This window comes from Martes martes (assembly GCF_963455335.1).
Source record: "Martes martes genome assembly, chromosome: 9".
In the NCBI taxonomy this organism is placed as follows: domain Eukaryota; kingdom Metazoa; phylum Chordata; class Mammalia; order Carnivora; family Mustelidae; genus Martes; species Martes martes.
The window spans coordinates 105102134-105125323 of record NC_137896.1 but is presented as its reverse complement, the minus strand read 5'-3'; the positions used below and the strand labels follow the sequence as shown (position 1 = coordinate 105125323).

The 23190-nt window shown below is 41.0% G+C and overlaps 1 protein-coding gene across 2 annotated transcripts in view; it reads right to left on the bottom strand.

Annotated features, from left to right (window-relative positions):
• Positions 1-12964: 12964 nt before the first annotated feature.
• The window catches only part of KCNG3 (potassium voltage-gated channel modifier subfamily G member 3), a gene marked incomplete at both ends in the record, with an annotated part of 47738 nt that continues 37512 nt past the window's right edge, over positions 12965-23190 (bottom strand). For both annotated transcript variants that reach the window (XM_080814025.1, XM_080814026.1), the window contains one exon: positions 12965-13610. In XM_080814025.1, the coding sequence (XP_080670151.1) occupies positions 12965-13610 (646 nt within the window). The remainder of the gene's footprint in view (positions 13611-23190) is intronic.

Sequence of the window (23190 nt, the reverse complement as noted above, 5' to 3'; positions counted from 1 at the left end):
TAAAAGTGAAAAGTGATGGATACTACATAAAGTGGGAAAAAAATATAGCCCAGATTTCTGCTTGTTCAAAAACTTACAGTCTCCATGTATTTTTAATTATTGAATAATTTGATGCAATGACATTCAGTGAAGAAATCTGACTACTAACGGTACTCACATTAAAAACGTTTTCCTTAAGATGAAAGGAGTGAGTAATGAATAAGCCCCATGTACTTATTGTGCCTAAATACAAAAGTAAACTAATGACAGGGTAAAAAATTTTTTTAAGTTTGATAATTACTGCACTTGTTTCCTTTCCCAAACTCCCAGTGATATTAAGAGAAAAAAATTCTAATTATTTTCACCTAACAATTTAATCAGGTACTTTACAAAAATACTGTTCTAAGGGGAAGTTCAATAGGAATTGCTTATTAAATTTCTAAATTAGACCAAAACAAGGGAAACAAAAAGGGGTTCAAAAAATTAGATTACATAGGGGTGCTCAGGTGGCTCAGTCAGTTGAGTGTCTGACTCTTGATCTCAGCCCAGGTCTTGATGTCAGGGTCATGAGTTCAAGGCCCATGCTGGGCTCAAATATAATAATAATAATGATAATAATTTTAAAAATTAAAAAACTATACTATGTAACAGCATGGATAATAACAAAAAAGACAAATAATATCCGAAATTTAGAGGAGCACCTGGCTGGCTCAGCCAGAAGAGCATGTGACTCTTGATCTGACGGTCGTGAGTTTGAGCCCCATGTTGGATGTAGAGATTACTGAAAAAAGCAAAACAAAACAAAACAAAAAACCTTTAAAAATATTTTGGAAAATTCCACATTTTAATAGCTACAATCTTGATGGCAAAAGAAATCTAAGATTGTAGATGGATGAATGGAAGTGTTCATTATAACAGACATACACAGAGTAACCAGAAGATCTACTTGTATCAAACTCAGCTGCTCCTTTGCAAAAATGTCCTGACACTGGTTAACAGTAGGGGGCAAAGGACAGAAGCTGCAAGTAGAAATGTTGAGTGCTCCTTCGTTCATTTGAAAGGATCTAGAAATCTGCTTATTTAGTAATTCACCAAACAGGCCACTGACTTCAAACGCTTGGACTTCTAGAGACAGCCACAATTCAATCACAGCTTCTGCCCACAGAATGATTCACTCTTGGAACCGTGGCTAATCCCAACAGCAACCTGAACTCTGGATGACATCAGTTTTCTACTTCGGCTCCACCAGACAAGACCAGTCACGAAGTACTTGCTACTACTGCCTGTTTATTGTGTCCCACCGGCCCGGCACCATAAGCTGCGTGGCCCAGGGTGTGGTCGGTACCGTGTCTCTGCAGACCGATGACCGCACTTCCCACATCTCCTTTTTAGGGCAACTACCCAGCCCACAGCAATCAAAAAGATTGCTCTTCCCAAGCCAGGAGGCCTGGCTTGGAAAACCACTCCCTAACCCTGGTGATAGTGAGGCTAAGCCAATGCTATTCTGGAATGTGAACAGGGAAGAAAAGGAAGAGAAAAAACCAGTGTGTACCAGGGAAAGAAGACACTGGGAGAGGTGTGCTGCTGAGAGGGACGCCATCTTTGAGCTCAGAACAGAAGTCAGAACTGCCAGGCGCGGGCCACGGGGGCTCTCCCTTTTACAATAAACACCCCTTACCTCTGGCAGTCTGCTGGATATGTACCCCATAATTCAGGGACCTAGCAATACAGGGAGAGGGACAGATTTCTGAGTTACTCCTAGCTGAAAAATTTTTATTTTCTCTCTCAGCAAATTTTGTTTTTTAGGATGACCAACTATGGTCAGAGATTTACTTTCAGAATACTTACTAAACAATAGTAAGTAAAAATAAAGGAATTATAAAACATTAGTACATTATGTTCTATGAAAAAGTTGCCATAACTTTTATTACCCTATAAATATGAGGAATCGTAGCCATTATTCAAAGCATTATTAGTCATTTCAATGACTAATAATTGGGAATCCCACTATTCCTAAGAATGGCTGTTATGAATAGTACTGAATACATTTGTAGCAAGTATACCTCTTTCTGAAACTCTTTTTTCCTAAATATTTTTAATGTAATGTGTAACATTACAAAAGTAGCTTGCCTGAAATCCTGGGTCATAATTCCACTGGGTTTGATATCCACATTTGCTCTGAAGATTACTTATATTTACCCAGCATACTCAGGAGATTTATTAAAAACATAGCCATTAACTAAAGGCCTTTGGGACATACGTACAAAATTAGAGAACTGTAAGTATGCAGTCAGATACTACATTAGCAGTATTACTCACAAAAAAAAAATGCCAGTGGGGTTCTCTATCCATTAAAAGTTAGTCAGACTGCAAAACTCGACCTTGCAAGCGATCTTCCACACCATTTGGGTAAGTGTTGTTTACAGATAATAATGAATTTTCTCCAATTATTTTACTGACATAATCTCCTAGAGATATTTCAGAATGACATATTCATGATGAGGGATTACATTTTTTAAAATGGGCTTGGCAGGGCCCCTGGGTAGTGCAGTCAGATAAGCATCTGAGTCTTGGGTCATGATCTCAGGGTTGTGGGATCAAGCCCCAGGTCAGGCTCTGTGCTCAGAGCAGAGTCTGCTAAAGTTTCTCGCTCCCTCTCCCCCTCCCCCTTTCTGTGCTTCCTCTCTTAAATGCATGCTCTTTCTAAAATAAATAAATCTTAAAAAAAAAAAAAAAGAAAGAAAGTTGGGGCTTAGCATTTGTGTAAAGAACCCTCAGGTTAAACCAAAGGATGGATTTTTTGCACAGAACAGGACAGGTTTTTCAAAGGGCATCTGCCAGGGGAAGGCCAGCTGATAGTCATTTCTGTGTACCCCACAGGACCCAGCACAGCATGGATACTTGTTAGGCAAACACTCCTACTATGTGTACACAGAGGACTAAAAAAACCAACCAAACAAACAAAAAACAAAAAACAAAACCCTTTCCTACAGCAATGCCACAGGTTAACTATAAGGTCCTCCCTCTTCTGGAGACGACTCCTTCCCTCTCCTGGTAATTCAGTGATGCCTGCCCTTTCCGTAAGTACTGTTATGGGAAGACGCAGACTTACACACGCTCGGAAACCCAGTTCCAGGGAAGCACAGACAGGCCCCCTGCTTCTCGAGCTTTCTACCAGGTATCCCCAGACAGGGAGAAGAAGAGAACTACATGCAACTGCTCTAACATGGGCCATTCAAGGAGCTGGAGCTGGCCTCTCTCTACCCTCCGGCCTCCTGCCAATATTCCTGAACTAGCTGAGCATGAGAAGTGAAAGGTCAGGTAATAAAGAGGCATTAAAACAGCCGAACCAACAGGGGCCCCTGCGTGGCTCAGTGGGTTAAGCATCTGACCCCTGATTTTGGCTCAGGTCATAATCTAAGGGTCATGAGCCCCTGCACTGGACTCCAAACTGTGTATGGAGCCTGCTTAGGATTCTTTACCCCCTCCCTTGTGCTCGTGTGCACCCCGGCTCTCTCTTTCCCTGTCTCTCTCTCTGCTCTCTCTCCAAAATAAATAAATCTTTAAAAAAGAAAAAAGAAAAACTCAACCAGCAGAAACACATCCCCTTTCTTGTATCTATGCATCTCTGTATCTTTAGGCAAGTGAACACAAACTCAAATTAACTTGAGTTAATGAAGAGAATCAGTTTAATAGTCTTAGAAACCATTAAATGTACATCAGGTGACGAACCGTAAAAACTATCAACAAGCACTTCTATGGTTTCAGCCTGATTAGTTCTCCTGTATAGATTTAGAAACTCGCTTCAGCAGAATTTATTTCCGGACACAGATAGTACATCTCAACTCACAAGAAAACCTACCCATCTCTTCATTAAAACACATTTCTAGAATCTAAAAACCTTTCAAGATAAAAGCACTGAACAAATGAGAAATACAAGGAAACTTTTTCAACCCACAAAAACCCCGTAGCGAGCGTCACAATGGTAAAAGACTGAAAGTTTTCTTCCTGAGATCAGGAATAAGACAGGGATGTCCACTCTCACCACATCTATTTGACAATGTACTAGAAGTCCTAGCTGGGGTATTTCAGTAAGACAGAGACAAATGGAAGAAGTAAAAGTCTCTCTCTTTGCTGATGATATGACCTTATATATAGAATCCTCAAAAAACTATTAGACCTGGGCGCCTGGGTGGCTTAGTCGGCAAAGTGTTAAGCATCTGCCTTTGGCTCAGGTCATGATCCCAGAGTCCTGGGATGGAGCCCCGAGTCGAGCTCCTTGCTGCGCAGGGAGCCTGCTTCTCTCTTTCCCTCTGCCTACTATTCCCCCTGTTTGTGCTCCCTCTCTCTGTCAAATAAATAAAATCTTAAAACAAACAACAAACAAACAAACAAAAAACCCAACTATTAGAGCTATTAAGTTCAGTAAGGTTCCAGGACACAAGATCAATATAGAAAAATCAGTTGTGTTTCTATACACTAGAAGTGAATAATCTGAAAATGAAATTAAGAAAGCAACTGCATTAACAATAGCATCAAAAATAAAAAATACTTAAGAATAAATTAAACCAAGTAAGTGCAAAATTTCTATACTAGAAAATAGAGAATGCTGGGGAAAATTAAAGACTTCGTAAGTGGAAGGTCACACTGTGTTTATGGATCGGAAGACTCCGTATTGTTAAGATGGCAGCACTATCCTAATCGATTGACATTCTCAATCAGTTCAAAGCAATCCCTATCAAAATTTCAAATGCCTTTTCTGCAGAAATGGACAAACTGATACTAAATTCATATGGAAATGCAAGGGATCCATAATAGCCAAAGCAATCTTGTAAAAGAAGAAGAGCTCACACTTCCTGATTTCCAAACTTATTACTTCGTTTTCTCTGTGTTTACGGCGTAACAGACATAGAGATCAATGGAAGAGAACTGAGTATCCAGAAATAAACCCATACATCTCTGGTAATCTGATTTTCAACAATTATGCCAATACCACTCAATGGTGGAAAAAATAGTCTCTTCGACAAATTGTAGAGGGTACTGGATACTGCCTCCAAAAGAATTATATTGGACCCCTACCTCATACCATATACAAAAATAAACTCAAAACTCAAAATGGATCAGTTACTTGAAAGTAAGGCCTTGTACTAGAAAATTTTTTGAAGGAAACATGTGAGTAAATCTTCATGACCTTGAACTTCTTAGATATATCACCCAAAGCACAAGAGACAAAAGAAAAGGTAAACTGGACTATATCAAAAGTTAAAACTTGCATGCTACGAATGATACCATTAAGAAAGTGAAAAGCGGACTCTCAAACTGAGAGAAAGTATTTGCAAATCATGCACCTGTTAAGGATCCGGTATCCAGAATATATAAAGAAATCTTATAATTCAACAATAAAAAAAAACCATTTTTTAAATGGGAAAATTATTTGAATAGATATTTGTCCCCAAGGATATGTAAATAATCAATGAGCACATGAAAATAGGCTCAATATCATTAGCCATTAGGGAAATGGAAATCAAAATCCCAACGAGGGGTGCCTGGCTGGCCTAGTCAGTAGAGAATCCGACTCTTGATCTCGGTCGTTAGTTTGAACCCCATGTTGCATGTAGAGATTACTTTTTAAAAAGTCACAATGAGATACTACTTCACACCCACTAGGCTGGCGATTATTAAAAAAAATAAAAGGAAAGGAAAATAAGTGTTGGGGAGGCTGTGGGGAAAGTGAAACCCTCATACATGGCTAGTGGGAATGTTTAATGGTTCAGCTGCTCTGGAAACAGTAGCTGTTCCTCAAAAAGTTATACAGAAGTTATACATAGTGTCACCATGACCACCCAGTAATTCCATTCCCAGGTATATACGGGAGGGAGGGAAAACATAGGCTCACATGGTAACCTGTACATGAATGTTCACAGCAGTATTGTCATTTCATCCCCAAAGTGTAGACAGCCCACATACTCATCCACAGAGAAATGGGTGAACAAAATGTGGTGAAACTGCAGAAAAGAACTTCGCTCAACAATGAACGACTTGAGGGACTGACTGACGCTACAACGAGGATGAACCCTGAGAACATTTATGCTCAGGGAAAGAAGCCAGACACAAAAGGCTCCATGTTACCATTTATGTGAAATGATCAGAATAGGCAAAACTATATAAAGAGAAAAAGGAGATTAGTGGTTCCCAAAGGATAGGTCGGGGAGGGTGGGATGGGGAGTGACTGCTAACGAGGACAGGTACATGAAAATGTTCTGGAGTTAGAGAGTGGGGTGATGGTTGCACAGCTCTGTGAGCATACTAATGTCACAGGATTGTACACTTGGAAATGATAAATTCTATGCTATGTGAATTAATAGCTCAAATATTAGAATACGCATTTTTAGGATTGCCTCATATTTCATTAGCTGACAAAAATCCTCATTGTTCAGTCAAATGTTATAATTCTTCAACTCTGACTTCACATGTGGTAGATTTTCAGTAATTTGATCTGATTCTGATCCCTATGCAGGCATGCCCTTCTCAAGAGACCTCATTCTTATATAGATGAAAAATCAAATCTAAAAAACATCTATGTTAGGGGATAATAACATAAAAGAAGTTTGACTTGCAGGTTAAAAGGATTCTCTAGCTGAGTACCTGTATATATCCATTATTGTCTATATGAAATATGAAGTTTACCAGCTTTTTTCCCACACAAATGTAGGGAAGCCTATTTGTCACAAAAAGCAGGATGCAACTAATTATTTCTTGCATGCTACAGTGTTATACCTCTGCCTCGCACTGAAGCACACAAAGGTGCATACATTTTTTTAAAATGCATTTAAGAAAAAGACATAAACAAAAAAGGAAAAGAAAAACACACAAACATACATGTGTTGCTCAACTTCCGCCTGATCTTTTTCAGCTGAGTTGGTTGGAGGAGGTACTAAAAGGTGACTTCCCTTAAATTACTATAAAATGAATCTTATCAAGAAGGGGATCTTGACCCATTATTCTAATTTACAATTGTGATCAATACTATTTATTTTAAAACCTTCCAGATGGTAAGAAAACTGAATAAAAATACAGATAAGAAGTTAGGCAGTTGAGTCTATGGCCATACCACCCTGAACGCGCCTGATCTCGTCTGATCTCGGAAGCTAAGCAGGGTGGGGCCTGGTTAGTACTTGGATGGGAGAAGTTAGGCAGTTGATCTCAAACCAAAAAACCAAAACTTTCCAATTCCATCTTCTGAACAGGAACAGCCTTTCCCTTCAATCTGAAAGCTAAGCCTTACATCCATTTCATGATTTTGCCCTTTTGCCTCCAAGTGTTTCATATAAAAGATGGGCTATGGCTAAAACAATAAGACAAAATAAATATATGTATAGCTACACACACACACACACACACACACACACACCACATACCCCCTCCTGTATCAGAGTTCAGGATTTATATCTCAAATGCTGCTCTCCCCGCTAAAAACGTAAAATTTTCCTGCCCTCTAGGCTATAGAGAAGGAGCACATGGAATTCCATCAGAGCTATAAGATCAAGCTTGTAGCATACAGTTAAAAAGCAATATGTAAGTTGAGCAAATCATTCTCTATTAATACAGCAAAAACACCTGTCATTACTTATGTGTCCTTTCTTTAAAAACAAAATACCTTACAATAATACATACTCTGTATGTATGTGGCCTCTACTCTGTCATGGGCAGAATTATAGGATTATTTCAAAACAAATGAAATAATGTCTAAAAAGAGGAAAATCTACCTAATACAAAAAAAGTATGTGAAATTTAATTTCAGTTTTAATACAACATTGCATAAATAAAGCAAGGTCACTTCTTCAGATATAAGTGACACAGCATTGCTTAGTTCTGGTGGGTGAGGTCCCAATAATTACTCCCTCAGGCTTTCACCCACTAAGTTTCATTTTTTAGAAAGATTTTATTTATTTGACAGAGATCACAAGTAGGCAGAGAGGCAGGCAGAGAGAGAAGGGGAAGCAGGCTCCCCGCTGAGTGGAGATCCTGACTCGAGGCTCGATCCCAGGACCCTGGAATCAAGACCTGAGCTGAAGGCAGAGGCTTAACCCACTGAGCCACATGCCCCCCACTAAGTGTCATTTATGCTTTCACTACACTCGCTTGAGTGTTCACTCAAACGAGTCTCACCAAAGCTACTTAAAATAGATTTGTTTAAGTTATAGCATAAATGCAGGTTACCAAGTTCCAGTCACTAATCAACTGACAATTAAGCTGATGGTCCAAAGTTTAAGTACTTATTGGGACTGTCTGATAAAAACTGGAAAAATCTGGAAGTTTAGGCCTAAGTGGGGAATTGCTGAGAGAAAACAATAAAAAAGCTCATCACAGAACGGGACAATGTAATCACACTGGCAGATGACATTTCTTTCACAAGTCTTTGGAAGGCTCCACAGCCCGAGACAGACCTGACAGGCCCAGTTCTCTGAGCGCAGTTGGGTCTGGAAAAGCAGGAAGCAAAACACCATATTAAAGCATGCTGAATAAAGAAAGAAGTGTAAGCAACCTTCCCTGACCAAAATGGAACTTCTGTGGAACATTCCATGAAAGAGGGGGTTGGCTGGTTGGTAAGACGGTAGAGCAAGCGATGCTTGACCCCAGGGTTGTGAGTTCAAGCCCCACACTGGGCCTAGAGCTTACTTTAAAAAAAAAAAGAGAAAAGAACAGAAAAAAAGAACATTCTATATAAGTGTCAATCCGTGTTACTTCCTATTCAGCTATGACATTTCTCAACCTGTACCTCTAAACAATGCAATGATGACTACGAATTGCAATTATTTGTATATGCATGAATAGGTATACAACTATGTTGTTTTAAATCTGCAATTTAAAAACCTTACGGGGGAGGGGGGGATAAAACTTTACCGTAAGTCTGAATCCCCTATACCCTGGTCCCAAGCCATCCTTCCTGACATCTAGGATGTCTAAAAGGAACATTTGCCCTTTATTTGACCTACAAGAAAGTGCTCCAAAGCCCCAAAGAAAATATTTAAAAAAGAAATCCTTCATGCCTTCTGATGTTATGAAATAAAACAGAAGTATGTCAAAGACTACTAAACTAAAAATCTGGAAGCCAGGTTTCTGGGGCCTGAGCTGACACTATAGTGACCAACCGTCCCAGTTCACCTGAGATGAAGGGATTTCCCTGGAAGGGGGACTTCCAGTGCTAAAACAAAGAAAGTCACAGGCAAATCAGGATGCGAGCTAGGTCATAAGCCACTGGAAACACACTTCCCTGGCTGCTGACACATGGACAAGATAAAGGGCGAAGGAAGGGGACACGTAGACCAGAGGTCTCCAGGGCCCTTTAGTTCTAATTTACTATGGCCCTATGACATATTTACACTATATTCACTTAGGCTGTATATTGCATGCCATAAGCAAATGTATCCTTACATAGGATCAGAGAGCTCTGGAAATATTTTCTGAAGCTATGTGTTAAGTTTGGAGTTACAGAAGCTTAACCGTGAAGCATAACTAAGAGGTCTCTGTTTTTTTTTTTTTTCATTTTTCATTTCTATAGCAAAGAGAAAAACCAGCTCCTTTTAGAAAACATTAAGCCAACAAAAGATACCCTTCCAACACCAATATCCAATGTAACCCCCTCCCTGCCTCCCAGGTCACCGGAGACCCAGGCAAGATATCTGGGCAAAAACTTAAAAAACAGGATATTACTTTGATTTACTGACAGCCACTGTGAAAGAATATATTTCTACATTTTTAAGAAAACGAGAACTTACAAATGTGCGGTTACAAGTAACCCAAGAGCAAAGCAAATGCAAATGTTGGTTTCAAATAGCAACCTACCAGAACAATAAAGCCATAACAGAAAAAGACAAAGAAGGCCTTGAATTTTTAAGAGTATGTTCACTTTTATATATATGCTGTAATTTATATCTTTAATCTGAAAAAACACCATTTGAGAGGATACAAGACAAGTCATATGGAAGATTAAGTCATAGTCTCATGTGTGGTAAAATCAGAACAAATGTTCGGGTTTCCTCTTTCCTCACTGGGCATCTTAATAATTTAGGGCACTATCTGACTCGCTGGTACTCATGTAGATCCCGATGAAACTATTTGTGCCATGAAGGCAGAATTATGAGAAATGTCTGAAAGCACAACTAAAGAAGTATGGCTAAGCATCTGATTCTTGATTTCAGCCCAGATCATGGCCTCAGGGTCGTGAAATGGAGCTCTGTGTCAGGCTTCACACTGGGTGTAAAGTCTGCTTAAGATTCTCTTTCTCCCTCACCCTCTGCCCCTCCCCACCTCATGCTCTCTTTCTCTCTATTTTGAAAAGGAAAAAAAAAAGTCCAACTAAGTGACTATTTTAAGGCAGTAACGTTCAGGGAAAGTTGTAAGAAAAATGCCTCTGTTCTTAGAAAATGACAACATCCACAATATATTTTTTTAACTCATGAGTGAACTATTCTATCATTTCTCATCATAGTTCTTTGTAAATGGGTAGCTGAGCTGTCAGTAGAATTAGTCATTAGAAGTCCTTAGCTTGGCATCACCAACAAGAGATTTCTTGTTAAGGGCAGCCTTAAAGTCTCTGTGCGTGTGTGTGTGTGTGTGTGTGTGTGTTCACATGTGTGGCTCCACATGTATACATTCGGCTGTGTGCTTCTCTTTGCCTCTTCACACAGAAATTTCTCCCCCCAAATCAGTCCACAATAGCCTGTGCCCATATCTGTCACAGACATTGTGGGGATATGAAGGTGTGTGCAAGAAAAACGGGTCCCAGCCCTCGAGATAGTGATAATTTACTTGGGAACATGAGACATATTCCCATGAAGTCTTCCCAGTGCCAGCAAAATGGATGGCTACCATATTTTTATTAGTAATATGGGGGTGCTAACATCTGCAGATTATTTGCATGAATCACAAAGCCTTAATCAAAACAGGTAAGAAAAAATAAATCCATGCCATTTATTTCAAATATATTAAAATACAATAAATATACAATAAATAACAGAATTTATTTTGAGCATATAATGAGCAGCATACCAGTGCAGCATAGTAAAAAAGATGGGGTGAGATTCTTTTAATGGCCAAAATATCACATAGACTCAGAAATTAGGGAAAAGATACGATTTTGCTATTATTACCCCAGCAATGCCAATGGCAAAGAAGTGTGGCTTTGAGGCTTTTCTCAAACCTCAGATGTATGTTGAGAAAAATCTGCCGGGTGAGGCACCTGGGTGGTTGAGTCAGTTAAGCTTCTGACTCTTGGTTTCAGCTCAGGTCCTGATCTCAGTCAGGGTGGTGAGAGGCTTCAGGTTCACCAAGGAGTCTGCTTAAGATTCTCTCTCTCCTCTCCTTCAGCACCTCCCCTTTTGCGCCCCTCCCAAATAAATAAATAAACCTTAAAAAAAAAAAAAAAAAGAAAAAAGCTGCTGGACTAGATAGGTAGGTTTCTAGCGATCCAGGTTTTGGCCCTAATTCCTCCACAATCATATCCTCTCTTGCCCTGATTGTCTACCTGTACTAAATGAGGTCTGAACTACATGATGGTCAATATTCTTCTAATGAATATTTCATTCTTCGATAAATATAACCAGGTCCCATCTCCTATATATCTGCCCTCTACATTCCATTAAATTACAGTGTACAACATTAAACTATTTGTGAATCTATTATTTTAATTTTTTGTGCTTATATACTGACTTCTTTATGCCAACTGGCTAGCAAAGCAAAATCTTAATTCGTATTGCTGAGATTTAGCACTAAATAGTCATCAGTTTTATATTATCTAGTTCTAATAATCTACCCAGATTAATGTGGCATATTGTTCAATATTGGTATAAGAAGTTTTGGTGTAGCTGCAATACAAAATGGTGAAGCTCAGATCAAACAGTTATGTATTCATTGTTTTTAGCTGGCTTAAAATTGGCTTAGCTACATAGCAACCGAGAGTAAGGAAATATTTAATTTCTCTTTTTATGATAATCCAGTGACAACATCTAAGTATGACTTTGGTATAAAAAGGCTACATAAACATCCTTTCATCTGGTAAGTCTCATTAAACCCACAGCAAAAATTAAGAGCAGAAGAAGATAAATATGGGTTGTAGTATCAAACTATTTCTATTACCATTTTTACGTTGGAAATATTCTTGTTTGGACATCTGAATGTTAGGACAATTATCACCTAGTAACAGCGGTGAATTCAAGTAAAATGAACTCCAATAAAATGCTAAACAATACAAGCTCTCCTCATTCTGAAACACTCTGTTGAATCATTTCAGTGAAGAGATAAAAGAAATCCAAAATGGAAAAAAGAAAACATGCTCAAGGATCCATGAAGCTGTATGATAAGGTGAATAATAGAAACAAAAATAAATCAGGGAATTGAGAAATATGCTGGAAAAGTTTTTCACATACTATCCTTGCTTGTATCTAGCTCGATTATACAGTTTAAAATTTGGCCAAAATTTTTAAGTATTTGTTAAACAGTTCCCGCGTGTGACATATGTTTCCAGGATACTTCTGACATTGATATGAGAGATTATAAAACATTTAGAAATGAAAATGTTGCTCTCCAACAAAAAACACTGTAAACTTCCAAGCTTCTTCTGAATTCATAAGATGGAGAAACATTTGGAAAATAGTACCTTTCAGTTTTAAAATGTTCAAATAATATACTTTAAAACAAACACAAAAAGTGTAATCGTTCAAGACAAGGAGGAGACAAGCCTAAATAAAATAAGATCCTAAAATTTATTCTAGGAGTTATTACTTTTCCTTTGAAGTCTCAATTCTATTTACTCCATTCTAAGGAAATTCTTTCCTCCCTTCAGCTGGGAAGGATAATTTCTACCCTACCAGCACGATGACAGTACCACTGTAGGGCTCACCCAGCAAGCAACACATGATGAATAGGAAGTAGTATCAACTCTTTCTACCAAACGAAGTGTATGCAAGAATCGATTTGCAACGTGTTAATTGAGGAACTCGGCAGAGAGGCTTCTACTGTATCTAGCGGATCTAAACTTGAGCTCATGGTAGCACTGCACGAAGCTATGGTAGATAAAAGTGATCGGTAATGCCAAGAGAACAATCCCACTGACAACACAGACTCCTCCAAGAATTCTCCCAGGCATGGTGATAGGATACATATCTCCATAGCCAACTGTAGTCATAGAGATAATCACCCACCAGCAGGCAGCAGGGATGCTGGCGAAGTCCTTGTTGGATGTTTCCAGGTCCAACCCATGTTCAAGAAGCTGAGAAAGTGCACTAAAGATTGCCATGGCAACACAAATGAAGACGAGTAACATAACCATCTCTCGGTAACATCGTTTGAGAGTCAGACCAAGTGTCTGGAGACCAATGAAGTGACGGGCAAGCTTAATCACCCAAAAAATCCTCATCATTCTAAGCACCCTCAAGGTGACTCCAGCCCTCTGGAGTTGAGAGTTCTCGCCCGTAAACACTGTCATTAACACGGAGATGTAATACGGCGTGATTGCCAGTAAATCAATGATGTTCAGGGGTCTCTTGACAAACTCACACTTGTTTTTGGAGACGATGAACCTCACAATGCACTCCGCCGTGAACCAACCTATGCAGATAGCTTCAATTATCCTGTCAAGAGAACAAAGGAAGAATTGATCATTTTATTTTTAAGTGTTTTAATAGCTCTTAGATATCTTCAGATAGTACTACACCGAGAAACGACTTTAGTTACTTTTTCCAGAAAACATAAAGAACAGACAGCATTACCAACATCATCAGACCCACCAGGACACAACAGAACAACACATATTACAGTGCAAAGGAAAACTGAACTTGGTCAAGTTTCTATTTATAGACTGCACGTAATAACTAAATATGTTTGTTTGTTTTGTTTTGTTTTTTTTTGCCTGTCACTTGTCTTTTAAAAAACTGACCTCTTATTGGGTGTCTTAAAATGACCTCCTACGCAGCTAACCACCATGTGACACGTTACTGACTCTGTGAGCACAGCGGTTCTCTGCTGAGATGCCAGTTATGAGGTGGGTCAGAATGACTGTTCTGACAGAGGTGGACATAGCCAAGTGTGCAATGACTTATTTCTTGGTAAATAAGCGTGAACTCAAGATCATTTCCTAACATGCTACTCTGCTTTCTTTTCCTGTGGGCCGGTATGGGAAACACGGAAGCCAAGCCAGTTTTGGGGGTTTGGCAGGAGCGTCAGCTCATGACCACCCTCATCACAAGGGTCACCGTGGAAGGAAAGTCTGAAATAATCACTAGATTCTTCCCCAAGGACCCAACTGGCGGGTTGGTTTTTCCATAGCTATTTTTATGTGACACGCATTTTAAAATATAAGGCCACATTTTACCTAGAGCAGTATTTACCAACCTTTCCACATCACTGCATGCGTTGAAAATAAGAATATTTACAGAGCCCACTGGCAGCAAGGGTAGTATTCTTGACACTGAAGACACCGACCCCGGGGGGCTCTGGCTCCCCTGGCCCTTGCCTGCGCGCCCCAAGGCTGAGGAAATTAAATCTCAGCACACGGTTTCGGAAGCCTTGATATAAATAAAGCCCTGAATAAATAAATTGAACCGTGTTCCCCTACTATAGAGTTGGCAGGGCTGTAAAGGTTAATTTCATTTATTTACTAAATAGGTAGTACATTCACATGGCTTCAATTTAAAAGGTGAAAAAAGAAGAGTAGAGAAAAATAATTTTCTCTCTTGCCCCATTCCCCAGTTCCTGGGCCACAACTCTTTCAGAGGCTCTAGGGGTGAATCCACTCCTTGCCTCTTCCAGCTTCTAGTGGCTGTGGTCATTCTTCGGCTTGTTGTGGTATCACGCCAGTCTCTGCCTCCTCCTCTTCTGTCACAGTGTCACACCCCTCTGTGTCCTTCTTATGAGGATACATGTGACAGCATTTAGGGGCCCCTCAACTAAGCCAGGATAACTCCCATCTCAAGATCCTTAATTTAATCACATCTGCAAAACCCCTTCTGCCACGTAAGTAATACCAGCTGGTTCCAGGGATTAGGACCTGAAATGTTTAGGGTAAAAGGGAGGAACATTTGTCGGCCGACCACACAAAGTTACCACACCAAGTGAGCAGATGAAGTCACAGCTGCCCCCACTATTTCTCTACTATATCATCTGCTGCTCTGCTCACGAATCCCATTACCCTGTGGTTGCGGCAGTGGCCCTGTCCCCACCAGGCCATCAGTAAAAGCTGCTGCCATGATGGCCTCTTTGAACCTGGAGGCTTAGGGAAGTGGGTGGGTAAAGAAACTTGGTAGACCTAAAGAAGAGGAAGCTGTGGGCGGATGGATGGCTCAGTGGGTTAAAGCCTCTGCCTTCGGCTCAGGTCATGATCTCAGGGTCCTGGGATCAAGCCCCGCATCAGGCTCTCTGCTCAGCAGGGAGCCCACTTCCCCCTTTCTCTCTGCCTGCCTCTCTGCCTACTTGTGTGTGATCTCTGTCAAATAAATAAATAAAATCTTAAAAAAAAAAAAAGAATAGGAAGCTGCATTTTTCTCAATATACAGTTTTAACAAATAGAGTACCACATATGACTTCTCCTCAGTAATGCTCATCAAATATTCCATGGGTTCCCCCATATTTCCAGCCCCCCTGCAGGTAGCTAGGGTCATATGACCAGGTTAGACCAATGAGCCATGAGTGAAATGACTCTTATCACTTCCAGGCACTAGCACAGAAGGGTGAATGCTAAGTCTCTTCCCGGCCATGGCAACCTGGAAGGCATGAGTCCTAAGTGGCTCCAAGATGGTTGAGACCCCTACCAGCCCAAGCCCCTGGGTGTCCAGATGGAGAAAAACAGACAGTCCCCATCCTGACTCAGGTTGGACAGGACATGTGGGCAACAAACACATCTTTGTTGGATTCAGCTGCTGAGATCTCTAAACCGGATGTTTTCCTAGGGAATAACCTGGTTCATATGGTAAGCCGTGCGACGCACACTCAAGAGGGATTGCAGTAGCACACAGTGGGGATGGTCATCACTTTCTTTGTGGTTAAGATGCACCAGTTCTCCAGCTAGAGTGCTGAGTCTCTTCCCCAGCCAGACGGGAGCGAGAGCGCCACGCCCAACCCATGCCCACGGCCTGCTGCCTGGCGACAAGCTCACACTGGCCTTCAAAGGGCTCTCCCAGCAATAAAACCCGAAGATTCTATTAAATGAAGAAGAGCAAAAATTCTAATGGTGCCAAAAATACCAGAACATGTTCTAATTATTTCTACCAGCAGCCAAAGTTGTTCAGATTAAAAAGGAGGAAATCTAAAGGGTGCAGAATAATCCCCCAGTAAGGGAATTTCACAGAGGTGAACTCCTCTGTAATGAGGCCCTCTGGGCTCTTCCTGCCCCCCCAAGTCAGATGCAGTTTATCCAGAATCCCATGCCAAGGGGATGAATCAGTGAGACACCCCAGGCATCCCTCTTTCACCTAGGACGATGCCAAGGCAGTCTCCCAACAACAAACACGACGAAGCCTGCCAAAACGCCCCATGTTTCCAAATGGCACTCTCACCAAAGCCACCACCGACAACTGCTAGAAAACCGAGGTCTGTTTTACTCAGGGCTGGTGCCAACAGTCGGGCGCTCCCCAAGGTTATGTCTATCAAAAACAAACAGGAAAAGAGAACTAAAGATACTGAAGGACACCATAGTCCTTGGAAGCCCATTTTGATTTCGAGGCCTAAACACAGAAGTTCATGAATTCATGGCTAATAAAAATAGTTACCACTTACTGAAGTCTTTCCGTTGGGCACTGTGTGAAGCACTTTACAGACATCACTCCATTTAGCCCTTTCCTAGAACTCTATGAAGTGCATATTTCCTGATATCCCCATTTTCCAGATGATGGAAATGAGGCTAGGAAGTTAAACAAATTTGCCAAGGTCACACAACTGAGAGATTGCAGGGGCACGTATAACGAGACCCAGGTCTCTTGGGCTTTGAAGCTCTGTGGAACATCTGAAAATGCTGAAGATTTTTATGGCAATGTTCGCTGTGAATGTTAAGTGACAGATGTCAATCTTGTGGTCTCCATGGTTGATGTATTTGAGCAGCATTTTTCCAACTCTCACTTTTTAACCCATTAATGGATCAAACCTGACATTCGTTTCATAAATTGGAATTGAAAATATCAGAGTGCAAAGTATAGTTTTATGAAACTTCTGTTTCAGTTACATATAATTGTACCCTGAGGTATGACATAAAATGCGCTTCTTCCTGTAGGTACTAAAGACCACCACAATTACCGGCTACCATGGGTCACTCGATGGATCTCTCATGATAGAAGGCACATCCGGGAATGATGCAGAGGTTTCCAGAGGGTCCAAAGGGGAGTAGATGGCTTTAGTACTAACCAGTTCTACTCCTCACCCTCCCACCCGGACAAAGGCTAGACAGAACACAAGAGGCCAGTAACTATGCTGTGTGAGGTCAAAGTGAGTCTCCCTCTATGTACTATCTTCTCATTTTTTTCCATCAACATTTTTTTATGAAAAATTTCAAACATGGAGCAAATTCATTTACATTTATATTTAATACTTGTTTGTCACCTATTCACCTATCTACCCATCTATTAATCTTTTTTTTAGAGGGAAGTGCACTTCTCTCTAAAAACTTCAAAGTGCATATCATTAACTAGAGTTCAATATTTGTTTCATTTTTTCTTTTTTCTTTTAAGATTTTATTTATTTATTTATTTTAGAGAGAAAGCAAGAGAGACCGCATGCACGCATGCGAGTGGGGGGAAGGGCAGAATGTGGAGTGCAACACAGGGCTCGATCCCACAACCCTGAGATCACGACCTGAGCCAAAACCAAGAGTCAATGCTTAACGGACTGAACCACCCAGGCACCCCAAATCTATCTTTTTTTTTTTTAAGAACAAAGTGCACTTTCTTCTAAAAACTTCAAAGTGCATATCGTTAACTAGAGTTCAATATTTGTTTCATTTTTTTCTTTTCATGTACACTTTGCATGCCACGAAATACACAAATCTTAAGTGTGCATTCACTGAGTTTTGACAGAGGCATACCCTCTATCGTCCAAACTCCTATCAAGATATACAGCATCTGGAGCACCTGGGTGGCTCAGTCAGTTGGGCAGCGGCCTTGGGCTCGGGTCATGATCCCAGGGTCCTGGGATTGAGCCCCGCCATCAGGCTCCCTGCTCAGCACAGAGACTGCTTCTCCCTCTCCCTCTGCCTGCTGTTCTCCTTCCTTGTGCACTCTCTCTCTCAATCTCTGTCAAATAAATAAATAAAATCTTAAAAAAAATAAAAGATATATAGGATTCACTTCACCCCAAAGAGTTCCCCACCTTATTTTTGTTATCACCTTCTCTCACTTCCCAGACCCATCAGACATTTAGTAAGTGCTCCATAGATGTTTGTCCAGGACAGTGTAAATAACTTTGAAAAAACTCAAAGGCCCTGGATGTCCACTACACAGCCACAATAAGCTTTTAGGTTCTTCTGGGACCTTCAAGGGATTACCGAAGCACACCATCAAAAGGGTGTTGAATTCAGCTGGATCCTTTTCTTATACCTTATACAAAAATTAACTCAAAATGGATTACAGACCTCAAACACAGGGTAAAAACTTCATGACATTGGCCTTGGCAGTGATTTCTTGGGTATGACACCCAAAGCAAGAATAGACAAATGGGACCACATCAAAATCAACCACCCTGTGCATCAAAGGATACAATTTCTGAGCAGAGTGAAAAGGCAATCTACAGGGGCACCTGGGTGGCCCAGTTGGTTGATCCACCAGATCTTGGTTTCCGCTCAGGTCTGATGTCAGGGCTGTGAGACTGGGCCTCGTATTGGGCTTTGCACTAAGTGCAGAGTCTGCTTGCGTTTCTCTCCCCCTCTGCCCCTCCCCACTCCCCCACCCCCGTCCTCTTTGCTCTCTCTCTCAAATTAATAAAAAGATCTTTTGGCTCAGTGGGTTAAAGCCTCAGCCTTTGGCTCAGGTCATGATCCCAGGGTCCTGGGATCAAGCCCCGCATCAGGCTCTCTGCTCAGTGGGGAGCCTGGTTCCTCCTCTCTCTCTGCCTGCCTCTCTGCCTCCTTGTGATCTCTGCTTGTCAAATAAATAAATATAATCTTAAAAAATAAAATAAAATAAAATTATGTTTCTTTTTTTTTTAAGATTTTTAAATTTACTTTTATTTATTTGTCAGAGAGAGCGAGAGAGAGAGCGCACAATCAGGGGGAGCAGTAGGCAGAGGGAGAAGCAGGCTCCCCACTGAGCAAGAAGCCTGATGCGGGACTGTATGCCAGAACCCTGGGATCATCACTTGAGCCGAAGGCAGATGCCTAACTGACTGAGCCACCCAGGCATCCCTAAATAAATCTTTTAATCTCTCCACTCTCAGTGTGGGTCTGCTTGAGATTCTTTCTCCCTCTCCTTCCGCCCTTCCCACTCATGAACTCTCTCTCTACAATAAATAAATAAATCTTTAAAAATGTTTTAGGGTGCGTGGGTGATTCAATCATTGGGCATCTGCCTTCGGCTCAGGTCATGATCCCAGAGTCCTGGGATCGAGCCCCGCATTGGGCTCGTTGCTTGGCAAGGAGCTTGCTTCTCCCTCTCCCACCCCCCCTGCTTGTGTTCCCTCTCTCATTCTCTCTCTGTCAAATACATAAATAAAATCTTTTAATTTTTGTTTTAATGGTTAAAGTGGTAAATTTTATGTTTTTTTTTAATCAGAAAAGGCAATCTACAGAAAGGGAGACATTATTTGCAAATCATATATCTGATGAAGTTTCAACATCAAAGACATATGAAGAGTTCCTAAAACTCAACAACAAAAAAATCAAATAACTTAATATAAAAATCAGCAAAAGGCTTGATAAACATTTCTCAAAAATTATACACAATGGAAGAGTCAAGATGGCGGAGAAGTAGCAGGCTGAGACGACATCAGGTAGCAGGAGATCAGCTAGATAGCTTATCTAACCATTGCAAACACCTACAAATCCAAGGGGAAATCGAAGAGAAGAAGAGCAACAATTCTAGAAACAGAAAATCGATCACTTTCTGAAAGGTAGGACCTGCGGAGAAGTGAATCCAAAGCGACGGGAAGACAGACCGCGGGGGGAGGGGCCAGCTCCCAGCAAGCGGCAGAGCAACAGAGGACAAAATCGGGACTTTTAAAAGTCTGCTCCACGGAGGGACATCGCTCCAGAGGCTAAACCGGGGGGAAGCCCACGCGGGGTCAGCGTAACCCCAGGTCCCACGGGGTCACAGAAGGACCGGGGGTGTCTGAGTGCCGCAGAGCTCTCAGGTATTAGAGCGGGGAAGCCGGCTACAGCGACATAGCCGAGCAGTGAGCTCTCAGCCTGGGGTTGCCTTGAGCCGGTCACAGGCTGGGTGGGCTCAGAGCATGGCCGGAGGCCACGGAGACGGAAGCGACCGGGCGCTTTTCTCCAAGTGCCAGCAATTGACTGCTTCCCCCCAGGTGCGACCGGAGGCCAGGGAGGCAGGGGCGGTTGGGCGCTTTTCTCTGAGGGCGCACTGAGGAGCAGGACCCCAAGCTCTCGGCTATTCTGGGCCAGAGATTGGGAGGCCGCCATCTTCATTCCCCTCCTCTGGAACTCTACAGAAAGCGCTCAGGGAACAAAAGTTCCCGAAAGCAAACCCGAGTGGATTACTTAGCCCGGCCCGTGGCAAGGGCTATGCAATTGCGCCTGCGGCAAACACACTTGAGAATCACTACAACAGGCCCCTCCCCCAGAAGATCAACAAGAAACCCAGCCAAGACCAACTTCACTCACCAAGAACAACGGATTTCCAAAAGAAGAGAAAGCAAATCTTATCTGGACAAAATGACAAGGCGGAAAAACTCACCACAAAAAAAAGAACAAGAAGCAGTACCGAAGGCTGGGGACCTAATCAATACGGACATTGGTAATATGACAGATCTAGAGTTCAGAATGACGATTCTCAATTTTCTAACCAGGCTTGAAAAAGGCATAGAAGATATTAGAGAAACCCTCTCCAGAGAGATAAAAGCCCTTTCTGGAGAAATAAAAGAACTAAAATCTAACAAGTTGAAATAAAAAAAGCTATTAATGAGGTGCAATCACAAATGGAAGCGCTTACTGCTAGGATAAATGAGGCAGAAGAAAGAATTAGTGACATAGAAGACCAAATGACAGAGAATAAAGAAGCTGAGCAAAAGAGAGACAAACAAATACTGGACCACGAGGAGAGAATTCGAGAGATAAGCAACACCATAAGACGACACAACATTAGAATAATTGGGATTCCAGAAGAAGAAGAAAGAGAAAGGGGAGCAGAAGGTATATTGGAGAGAATTATTGGAGAGAATTTCCCTAATATGGCAAAGGGAAAAAACATCAAAATCCAGGAGATGCTAAGAACACCCCTCAAAATCAATAAAAATAGGTCCACACCTTGTCACCTGATAGTAAAATTTACAAGTCTTAGCAACAAAGAGAAAATCCTGAAAGCAGCCCGGGAAAAGAAGACCGTAACATACAAGGGTAAAAACATTAGATTGGCAGTGGACCTATCCACAGAGACCTGGCAGGCCAGAAAGAACAGGCATGATATATTCAGAGCACTAAACGAGAAAAACATGCAGCCAAGAATACTATATCCAGCTAGGCTATCATTGAAAATAAAAGGAGAGATAAAGAGCTTCCAGGACAAACAAAAGCTGAAAGAATTTGCAAACACCAAACCAGCTCTACAGGAAATATTGAAAGGGGTCCTCTAAGCAAAGAGAGACCCTAAAAGTAGTAGATCAGAAAGAAACAGAGACAATATACAGGAACAGTCACCTTACAGGCAATACAATGGCAATAAATTCATATCTCTCAATAGTTACCCTGAATGTTAATGGGCTAAATGCCCCAATCAAAAGACACAGGGTATCAGAATGGATAAAAAAACAAAACCCATCAATATGCTGCCTACAAGAAACTCATTTTAGACCCGAAGACACCTCCAGATTTAAAGTGAGGGGGTGGAAAACAATGTACCATGCTAATGGACATCAGAAGAAAGCTGGGGTGGCAATCCTTATATCAGATTAATTAGATTTTAAGCCAAAGACTATAATAAGAGATGAGGAAGGACACTATATCATACTCAAAGGGTCTGTCCAACAAGAAGACCTAACAATCTTAAATATCTATGCCCCTAACATGGGAGCAGCCAACTATATAAACCAATTAATAACAAAATCAAAGAAATACATCGACAGTAATACAATAATAGCAGGGGACTTTAACACTCCCCTCACTGAAATGGACAGATCATCTAAGCAAAAGATCAACAAGGAAATAAAGGCCTTAAATGACACACTGGACCAGATGGACATCACAGATATATTCAGAACATTCCATCCCAAAGCAACAGAATATACATTCTTCTCTTGTGCACATGGAACATTCTCCAGAATAGACCACATCCTGGGTCATAAATCAGGTCTCAACTGGTATCAAAAGATTGGGATCATTCCCTGCATATTTACAGACCACAATGCTCTGAAGCTAGAACTCAATCACAAGAGGAAATTTGGAAAGAACCCAAATACATGGAGACTAAACAGCATCCTTCTAAAAAATGAATGGGTCAACCAGGAAATTAAAGAAGAATTGAAAAAATTCATGGAAACAAATGATAATGAAAACACAACGGTTCAAAATCTGTGGGACACAGCAAAGGCAGTCCTGAGAGGAAAATATATAGCGGTACAAGCCTTTCTCAAGAAACAAGAAAGGTCTCAAGTACACAACCTAACCCTACACCTAAAGGAGCTGGAGAGAGAACAACAAAGAAAGCCTAAACCCAGCAGGAGAAGAGAAATCATAAAGATCAGAGCAGAAATCAATGAAATAGAAACTAAAAGAAACAATAGAACAAATCAACAAAACTAGGAGCTGGTTCTTTGAAAGAATTAATAAGATTGACAAACCCCTGGCCAGACTTATCAAAAAGAAAAGAGAAAGGACCCAAATAAATAAAATCACGAATGAAAGAGGAGAGATCACAACCAACACCAAAGAAATACAAACAATTATAAGAACATACTATGAGCAACTCTACGCCAACAAATTCGACAATCTGGAAGAAATGGATACATTTCTAGAGACAAATAAACTACCACAACTGAACCTGGAAGAAATAGAAAACCTGAACA